At 29.3% G+C, this 10,639-nt stretch overlaps 1 protein-coding gene and 1 long non-coding RNA gene across 2 annotated transcripts; both read left to right on the top strand.

Annotated features, from left to right (window-relative positions):
• The first annotated feature begins 2,888 nt into the window (after positions 1-2,888).
• On the top strand, positions 2,889-6,054 carry LOC136080548 (uncharacterized). The gene is made up of 4 exons (XM_065797362.1): positions 2,889-3,201; positions 3,332-3,407; positions 3,510-3,566; positions 3,745-6,054. The coding sequence occupies exon 4, from the start codon at positions 5,253-5,255 to the stop codon at positions 5,919-5,921; it is 669 nt and encodes a 222-aa protein (XP_065653434.1). The 5' UTR covers positions 2,889-3,201; positions 3,332-3,407; positions 3,510-3,566; positions 3,745-5,252; the 3' UTR covers positions 5,922-6,054.
• Positions 6,055-6,516: 462 nt separating this feature from the next.
• LOC136080549 (uncharacterized) lies at positions 6,517-7,453 on the top strand. Its single transcript, XR_010638524.1, has 3 exons — positions 6,517-6,624; positions 7,137-7,170; positions 7,340-7,453. It is a non-coding gene; the product is annotated as an uncharacterized LOC136080549 (long non-coding RNA).
• The last annotated feature ends 3,186 nt before the right edge of the window (positions 7,454-10,639 follow it).

The raw sequence follows: 10,639 nt of genomic DNA, 5'->3' as shown, positions 1-10,639 counted from the left end.
ATAACATGTCTTTATACTAATTTTTTCTAGGTTAAGACTAAGTTCTACCGGACTATTAAGACATTTGCGACTTCCTGTAATTTAATTTTTGTATAAATTGAAATTTTATTATTTTGATCAATCATTTCTGATGAATCTTTGTTGATAAAACACAGTGTAAAATGAAAAAAAATTTTGTTAAGTGATTTCTACTAATATAATATAATATATATATATATATATAAATATATATATATATATATATATATATATATATATATATATATATATATATATATTATTTTAACTTAAATTGCTAGTTAAGATAAGCACACTGACATCACACTGAAATAGCCTGCTGCCGTAAAAAATATATATATGTAAAAAAAACTTAGTATATGAAATATATAATGATTATATACTTAACATACTAAGTTTTATTTTATTCTAATTCACTCCCAACAAGACTGTAAGCAGCCACTATTATTTAGTTACTGTTTTAATTAGTTATTGTGAGTTACTGGAAAAAAATAGAACTATAGAGCAAGGAAACGGTTGACTATAGAGCAAGGAAACAGTTGAAGGTTATAACCTAGTCACACCTTTAAATTACCATAACATGCTTAGCCTTTTCATAAACATTTAAAAATTACTTACACTTTATGGAGACTGATATAAAAAATTTAAAAACAACCCAACCAATCAACTCAAAATAAATAAACATTCTGATGAAAAATTGTAGCAATAATTCCAAATTTATGTACAACTCAAACTACACAGGAAGTACTTAAATGAATACAATTATTATTTATTTCTTTATAAACCATATTTTAATGAAGGGCCATTGGTATGCATTCTTTTTAGATTCGGAATTAGCTGCATATAGTGACTGATAGCATAGGTGTTATTGTCATCTTTTTCGGACAAGCATCTACATGGATGCTGTAGAGGCATGTTCCCACTTCTCAACAATCGCTTCATAATACCTAAAGCATTTTCAAATGGAAATGCACTATACTCATCAAGTGAACCATACTGTCTAACATCATCACAAATATGACAAAGACTGTGCATAGTATAGTTTAATGAACTGTTGCCATATATTTCTGGCATTTGTTCAACAAATATGTTACAACTTTTCTGCATAATCAATATGCATCCAACACATATCTGGATTAGCTAGAATGCCAATTGCTGTGGGCAAAAGCATAAAATGATTGTAAACACTATTCGCAAGATTGCTTCGCAACACCACAGATCTAGGTACCTACTTGAAAAATTTGGCTACTAACATTACTGTCAAATTTAGACGTAAACCAAGGTCACTAAAAGATATTGATAGGTGGAAAGTCACTGAATTTCGGCTATTTTTATGTTACCTAGGTAATCAATATCTTTTAGTGACCTTGGTTTACGCCTAAATTTGACAGTAATGTTAGTAGCCAAATTTTTCAAGTCATTTGAAATTGTATCTGCCATTTGCATGCTTATTTTTACTGTGTGCTTTTCACAAAGCCAATGCAGCTGGTGCAACACTCAGTAACCTTAGTGTTGCACCAAGACAAACCAGATGCATGTATTCCAATGAAAATTAAGAGACATGGCCAACACTGAGCTCTAAAAGTGGTGACAATGTATCTGGTTTGTGGTGCTGAACTTGTTTGAATGAAGCAAATGAGAGATCTGTTTTCTTTTTTGCATTTAAATTAGGAAACAGGGTTCTATTATTGACCCTAGTTCCCTTTTGAATGCATCGCTCATAACCATAATACCCATTGTGTCCTTTTATACACTTGACAAACGCACGTGCAAGTGCATCACACACAAAACCTTAAACATGAATGGTAAAGTTATTTTCACCTACAAATAAACCTTGCTCCTTATACAACTTGAATTTAGTGAGAAAATTAGCTAGATAGATAGATGAACTTTTAGGTTTGCTATTGCCACAAAAAATGCAAATGGCTTATAATTATTTTCACCAAGTTTAACACTGCAAAGCATTGGCCAAAACTGTATCCCTGAGTAGCGATTCCACGGCTTAACAAAAAACATTTGACGTTTGACAAAAAACACGTAAATTTCATAAACTTTGCTCTCTTTTATCTTTTTGTATGGTAAGCAAGCGCCTTGAGGTTTTTAGCATCAGTTAGTGTTACTCAACCTCTTTCCAACCATATATAGAAAGTACTAAACTTTATATGGCTTCACTTATATATTATTCATATCTTGAAGCCACTTTTTTAAAAAAAACTTGCCGCGGGAACGTTTTTTCAAAATAAGATTTAGAAGGTAAGATTTCCTAAGTATACAGACACATCCAATTTGATTGAAACTTTCTATATATAGTAAAAAAAGGATGATGAATCGAATGGAAAGGGGAACATTTTTTAAATTTATACATAAATTCTTAGTTCTCAGCATTTGAATACTTTAGAGTCGATTTATTGGGGAAAAAAGCCTTTTTAAAAAATGTTCCCTCTCTAAAAGGCAAGTATAGCCTTTTCACTTTTTGAACCAAGTATTTATTTATGTTTTCCTAAGAATATGATACTTAGGATTTTTATTTACAAATTATGTATATATTATAAGGTTTATTTTACGCTTACTTAATGACGTTTTTTGTTTTGATTTTTCGCAAAAATCCAAACAAACGAAAGTATTTTTCGTTAGTTTTAACAAATTATATGTTTTAAAGTTTGATGATGTCTTCTTTATACTAAATTAGCTAGCCAAATAGGAAAATTAATTTTATTAACATAATACATAACTGCTTTAAATAATATAAATCTGGCTTTTGTTTAATCTTTTTGTCTGATTTCAAAATTTTTTCAAACAATATTTTGACAAAAGTATTGTCAAAATAAATAAAAATTCTTATAACAAGGTTTTTATCAAAAAAGGTATTTATCAAAATTTTTGTAAAAGTATTGTTTTAAAAATTTTTGAATAACATGTGAATAACAGTTACTCACATTTAGTAAATGATTTACATTCTTATTCTGAAAATGAAATAGAAAGTGAAATTTTTAAAATTTGGATAAAATAGAAATTAAAAATTTAATTATTTCAAAGGAATTCTTGCTGGATTTTTCATCAAAGAAAGTTTGGTCAAAGACTACAATCTAGCTATTGTAATTACAGACTGGCTTTTCTTAAACTGTTTTTTTCAAAACAAAGAATTAAAAAATTTTCAAAGAAAGTTTGCAAGTATGGAAATATGTAAGAATTTTTAATAAGTATTCATACAATTTTTACTTAATAAGAAATTTTCTTATTAAGTAAAACTTCTCCATTTTTTGATACAATGTATGTATGAATTAGTTCGTGACATACTACAATTTTATTTTAGACAAGTTACCAGACAGTGCCAACAGTTCACAACAGTACACCATACCCCAATTTCCAAAACCAAATAACATAAGTGGGTAGGCCATTTTTTTTGTAAAATTTATTTTTGAATGTTTAACTTAATTGCTGAAAGTAATATGATTTCTGATAATCTATGTTTGAGTATTCTTTTGTTTTAGGTTTACAAGTTAACAATAGTCAAATCAAAATAGTGGTTCCATCTATAAGCCACAATAGTGAGTCCTACTTTTATACTAGTTAGTTTTTTAAATAATGTAGCGCACACATTTTGCATTTTAAAAATTTTATTTATTGAAACCAAGTTTGATTGATCTTATTTTACTCTTATTTAAATGTTACTCTTTTTTTTCTTTATTTTTACCTACTTTTAATTAGTTTTACTTTTAATTGTAGCTTCCAGAGTATTGTCTGAAGGCCCATTTAATAGCTACAACAATATTATGGATTTTTTAAATATTGAAGATGGCATTGTTTCCCTCAAATATCCAAATTTTGTCTTAACAAATAGCCATTATTACAACCTTTTAAGTAAAAATGTTTCTGTTTATAATGTTGAATCTGTTATCAGAACTGTACTACAAAAAATGGTTAGAATTTCATGTGGCGCACTTCCAAAAAAATCTTTGGCTGCTGAATTTTTTAGTGAAATGAACCTTTTATGAAAAGCTCAAGTGAGAGAGGCTATGTTGAATAGTACAAACAATGTTCTTCATACAGATGGCACAAAGTATAATTTTAGGGAGGTTGGTAGTTTTCAAGTCACAACATCATCTGGGATAGAAGATATGTTCTCGGGAGAGGCACAATCTTATTTTGGAGAGCTAAAAAATTTACTCACTGATATGTCTCAGATATTTTCTCCAGAAAAGGAAAACTACAAGGATGATCTTAGGAAACTTATTTTTTCATTTAAATCTTTGATGACAGATCGCACTATAGTTAATTCAAGTTTTTTTAGCCAATTTCAACATTGGAGAAAAGCAATTTTGCCTTTTGTTGTTGAAAACTATGATAAGCTTCCTTTAAATGAAAAATGAAAAATTTCTCAAATGCATCATGTTTTTTGTGGCTTACACGTTATTCACAATCTTGGAACATACGCAGAAAAAGCAATCATAGAATGGGAAAGAGTGGTTGAGCAGGAAGGTAGTATTCATGGTGGTTTTAAAAATACGAAAAACTCTCGCACTTTTGATATCCTGTATGAGCTTTCAAAACTTACAACCTATAGACATGGTGATCAGCGGAATGGAAAAGCTGATGAATGGAAGGCATTTTTGCGTAAAAGGTTTTCTAAAACTTTTATGGTTTCATTTCTGCATCATTGCTTTAACATTATATTTGTACTTGGTGGAGCAGCGTATTTTCATAAACATCACCTTAAAGAATTTGTTTTCAATCTTGATGGTTCAAATTTCCTTCATGAGTCAATTAGGCACGATATTGACAACATTATTTTTCACGCTTCAACTAGAGCTCTGCGAATTTTTAATAAACTAATATCAGGACCTCTTTTTCGTATTATTGAAGAGGAGGGTCATATATTTTCTTTGAATACCGTTTGGTCACAAATGTTCAATTATTTTGTTTGTTGTTCTTCTGATGCATCTAAAATGTGAAGTGGTTCTATATTTTTTGATGTCAAATATCTCACCAAGGATGAAGTGTTTGATCATTTATTTTCCAACTGTAATGACCCACTTTTGGATGCCTTAACACAAGAATGTCTTAAAGTTATATGTTGCACATGTTCTGTTATAATTCAGAGTCAGTTAAGAGACCAGTTGCCTAGAGGAAAATATCACAATCCTGGTGATGATGTGCACGAGGACACTCAAAACAGTCTGTGTACTAATGTTGTGTCTGAACTTGATTTTGCTTCCTATGATCGCAGGTTAAAAATGAAACCTAACATGACAACAGTAGCTGCAGCTGGTGTCATCATGTTTAACAACAACAAAACAGCTGTTTGGTTAGATGAAAAATCACAGGAAGACATTGAAAGGCTAGTTTTACTAGCAAGGCGAAATAGAAAAGGGTATATCAGAAAGTACAGAGAGAAAAAAGTAAATATATTGCAGTACAAAATTGATGAGATAGACAAGCGCAGCTTAGAAAAAGAAATAAAGGAACAAAAGGCAAGCGAAGAGAAAGAGTTTTTGACAACAGAAATCAGAATAGATGGAGGTTTAATTTTGTGTAAGGAGGATTTAGAAAAAATTTTAGGCACTAAAAATGAAATAGTAAAGAAGTTGCAAAGACAAATAAAATTTAGAAAAAAAGTACTGCAGCAAAAATTTCCAGAAAATTGGTTGCAATTAGGAGAAAAGGGAAAAGGGGAAAATTACAAAAAGTTTAGTATTGAGACATTAAAAACTAACCTGCTATCTATTTTTACATTTTTAAAAGAAGCTCCAGAACAACGCGCAACTACAATAAAATGTTCAGTTATCAGACAGATTGATGAAAGACAAGAAATGTTGATAACATTAAAAAAAAAAGTCAGATTAGAGGGTGACGCTAGGTTATTAATGGAAACTAGAAAAAAAATAAGAACAGGCGCATCATAGAGAGGGGTTCCAAAGTTTTTAGAAAAAAGAATTAAACATAAAATGGTAGATGATGATGGCAAGGATTTATGGTATTTGGGGCTCGTTGTAAGTGTTCTAGATCACAATGAATTTGATGAAGACTGCGAGTTTCAGATACTATACGATGGATATGAAGATAAATATGATTGTTCGTCAAGGTTTGTGTTTCGGAGTTATAGAGTTGAGAGAGGGTTATAACCACAATTAAGTAGCCTCCTCATCTGTAGTGGCCTTCTGGGCCTTGGGGAGGTGAAATAACAAAAAAAAAAAAAAAAAATATTGAGTTGGTCAAAGAGTGGAGGATGAAATGTGTTGTAGTAGAGGGAAAGGCTGATGGTTATCTGGAGGACGTTGTTCAAAAAAAGCAAAAATGTAGTTAAGGTTGTCTTTGACACAGTGCAAATTTAATTTATTATGTTTATGTTTGTTATTATTATTCAATTTAATGTATTTTTATTTGTATTCTTTTTGGTCATCTGGAGCGGTGTTTTATTGGACATCTGCTGCCATGGTTACATACTGGTAAGTCATGCTTTCTAATTTTGTGCTGACATGTCAATATGTATATCCTTGTGTTTACGTATTTTTAAGTTATTATATGTATGTTTTTGTAGGTGCACTTGCAAGTCACTATATTTATACTTGTTTGCTGTTGAACCTCTGCAGTGGTGTTGATCTACCGGTAAGTAATTATTTGTATGTTTGTTTTTACGCAACACAAGACGCCGTATGTTTCATTGTGTTTATATACCCATTAGTCATTACGTGTTTGTTTGTGTTCTGTTGGACCTCTGGAGCGGTGTTGACGCACCCGTAAGTCGCTATATGTTTCATTGTGTTCATGTACATGCCAGTCATTATTATGTGTATGTTTGTGTTCTGTTGGACCTCTGGAGCGGTGTTGACGCACCTGTAAGTCGCTATATGTTTCATTGTGTTTTTGTACATGTCAGTCATTATTATGTGTATGTTTGTGTTCTGTTGGACAGTGTGTTTTGTGATTGTGATGTTATTGTTGTGATGTTTTGTGTAGATAGACAACTTGGCTTACCTTCTCGCTGGTGTCTATTGTTAAAATGATTATTAGATTGTTTTGTAACTGAAATTTGCTACTTCTAATCATTTACTAAAAGCCAAGAAATAAGTTTTAGAATAAAATAATTTTTTTATGTTATTTTAATTTTTTATCTTAAGCGTTGTCAATAGTTCACATAAACAATCTCAAAGAGTAAGTTTCTTATTTTATACTTATTATACTAACAACCTGCATATATAAGATATATATATATACCTTTTTAAAATTTAATTCTTTATAAAATTTTTGTAAACTAATTAAAAAAATATTTTAAACATATGATGTACCTTTGTTTCTAATAATAATTTTTTTACATTTTTAGGTAGAGTATCTGCTGTTATACCTGCCTATTGCTGTTGTAAGTACTCCAAATTTCAGAAAGTTCATTAGCTGTATGTTATTATCATTGAAAATTAAATTTAACTTTATTGAAAAATCTTCTTTCTTGTAAATAGGTCATTCCGTAAAATTCCAGCAGGTTTCAATACCTTTACACAGTAATTTACTGACCAGTCTGTAAAATATTTAATTTCAAAATAGTATTTGGATTCGATGTAGTATTTGGATTCCATGATTTGTTTATGCATATTTGTATGGTGTTATTTAAATATAACCCCAAATTTTATTTTCCAAAACTAAGTAAATAAGTGAAAACAATCAGTCTGTAAAATAGATAATTCTGGATAATCTCGTCAGATTAAAAAAAAAATTAGATTAATTTGTAGTAATTTACTGACCGTTCTGTAAATTATACAATAATTTCAAAATGATGTACTATTTGGATTCCATGATTCCTTTATGCATATTTGTATGGTGTAATTATATTATAACCCCAAGTTTTATTTTCAAAAACTAAGTAAATAAGTGAAAACTCAGTCCGTAAAATAGATGATTCTGGTAAATCTCGTCCGATTAACAAAAAAATTTTGGGGTATTTTATTTTTTATATTTGTTGTTTCACTATGGAAAATTTAAAGTCAGATGTAATAATGTTTCAAAAGTTATTCTAAAGTCAATATGGCGCCAAAACTAAGTAAATAAGTTAAAACCCACAGTCTGTAAAATAGACCATTCTGGACAATCCATTCAGAATTAAATAAAAATATTTTGGTATATTATTTTCTTATATTTGGTGAGTGAATATGGAAAATTTCAAGTCAAATGTAATAACGGTTCAAGAATTATTCAAGAGTCAATATGACACCAAAACTAAGTAAATAAGTAAAAACCCTCAGTCTGTAAAATAGATAATTCTGGACAATCCCGACAGAATTAAAAAAAAATTTTTTTGTATATTATTAACTTATAGTTGTTGAATCAATATGGAAAATTTCAAGTCAAATGTAATAACAGTTCAAAAGTTATTCAAAAGTCAATATGATCCAAAAATGCTCTCTTTTTCGGTGCCATAACACTGCAAATTTTCCATACTTAAACCCTATACCTTTCATCAAAAAATCATCAATTTTTGCACTACAAAAAAATCAATAACTTTGAATCCGCTTAACTTCAAAGGTTGAATGACCCCTCATTTTTTAAGTCAAGTCAAGCTCTATACAATGATGTAAATTGTATATGCTTATTTGAATTATATGAAAATCGTCTGGAATGGCTACCCTGAGCTCTTATACAAAGGCAAACCATCTATGCTAAATAATAAAATGACTTTGCAGCACCAACACAATTAAAGACCAGTAAACTTGTTAGCCGATGTTGCAAACCAAAATATAACAAACTCTGCATTTTGCCCAAACATGTCTTTCATGATAATAACTTCAGAGTGACTTTTAGTTTTTAATAAGGTTTAACCATCAAAACAAAATTCAGATTGGTAAATCTGAATTTTGTTTTGATAGGATCTTCAGCAAGTCTTATAAAGCACTATGTGTAACATTGTGTTTGACTGACCAGCTTATTTTAAAGTTATTTTAAGTTTATTAAAGTTTTAAAGTTATTTTAAGTTTATTTAAAGTTATTTTACCAGTTATTTTAAAGTAGCTTCTTCATCACTATTTTCTTCATTATCACTGGAACAAGAGGGATAGTAACCATGCTCATCATTAGTTACATCATAGTCATCATCAGAATTGTTAGTTGGGTACCCAAAAAATACAAATTACTTGTTTATATTAAAAAGTCACCACTTTGAGCAAGTCTCGCAACAAGCGAAAAAAGAAACTATTTTACGCCGCTTAACTGCAGATTTACCCGGGTAAATCTGACTTGCTCAAAGTGGTGACTTTTTAATATAAACAAGTAATTCGTATTTGTAAACATGTACTGTTAGAAGTGCATAATACTTCAGTTTCATTGGTAATAGGAAAACTGCTATCAGTATCATCAATTGCTGTTTGAAAGCCATAGTAAATTCCAGTATTGCTATTTGTGTGAATTTCGCTTAAATAGCGATTAACTACTCTTTTAACATGCGACTTAGCAGAACGAGCTGAAACTATTGATCTCTTCATTCTCTATAACATTGCATTTAACAATAGCATATTTTTAGTTAATTTAAATGAATATATTTTTACAAAATATCAGAAAACTTAATGAAGAAATTATTATAATTTTGATTTTTTATAACTTTTAAAATTTTAACTACCAAAAAAAAGTTTTATGCAATTTATAAAAAAAAAGTAAGGAACTTTGCAATATTTCTTTATTTTAAAACAAAGAACAAATGAAAAAAATTGGCCCTACCCAATTTTATCTATATTTAGAAAAAGGGTAAATCTGCATTTAAGCGGCACAAAATAGTTTTATTTTTTCGCTTGTTGCGAGACTTGCTCAAAGTGGTGACTTTTTAAGGTGGTAGGCCTATGAAAAACTTTTTTCAAGCATCAAAGTTATATTTACAACAAAACTAAGCAGTTGTTAACAATAATTATGAAACTAAACATAAAATCAAAAAAATATATAAAAAAGTGCCTCGCTTGCCTCAAAATTTTATTAAAAAGTGTGAAAAAAACGAAAACTTCAAAACACAATTTCTCAAAAATGACAATAAATCAAAACTCCAAATTTGGTATGGTAGTTCTACATATGTATAAAATTCATTTGTCATAGGGTTTTTAAATTTGCCTCCCTAGTTCAGATTATATTGACTTTTAAACTTGAATATATATTTTTATGAAAAAACTCTGGCAGATAAAACCACATTGTAGCGCCCCAAAATAAGAAATTTAAAAAATCTTATGACAAATGAATTCTTCATGTATGAAGAACATATCCTGAAAATTTCAGCTTAATTGCTGAATTTAAACTGGAGATATCATGTTTTAAAATTAAAAAAAAAACTAAAAATTTGAAAATGAGAAAAATCAATTCAAAAATTAAAAATCAAAACTTATGTCTATAAACACTCCTTAAAAGCTACCAGAGCTACATGAATCTGTTTTTTCAGTATCTAAGTATCCCTTATGAAAAGATCTAAGTTTTTTTCTTTGCTTTTTGCATATTGAAGTTGATTTACAACTCTTGTTTACAATTCTCTTTTGGTCCTTTAAAACCAGTTTTGGAATAGTCACTGATCCTAACAATCCGAAGTAACTTAAAACAGATTTTACCCCATCTCCACCATCATTATAATGAACTATTGCAGAGTTTATACAAAGTTCAAATC

Source organism: Hydra vulgaris, chromosome 05, assembly GCF_038396675.1.
Source record: "Hydra vulgaris chromosome 05, alternate assembly HydraT2T_AEP".
Lineage (NCBI taxonomy): Eukaryota > Metazoa > Cnidaria > Hydrozoa > Anthoathecata > Hydridae > Hydra > Hydra vulgaris.
Note: the sequence above shows the minus strand (reverse complement) of the source record. Positions and strands in the feature narration are given on the sequence as shown.

Excerpts from the sequence above, each read along its gene's own strand:
- LOC136080548 (XM_065797362.1), top strand. The coding sequence starts at position 5,253 with ATGAAACCTAACATGACAACAGTAGCTGCAGCTGGTGTCATCATGTTT.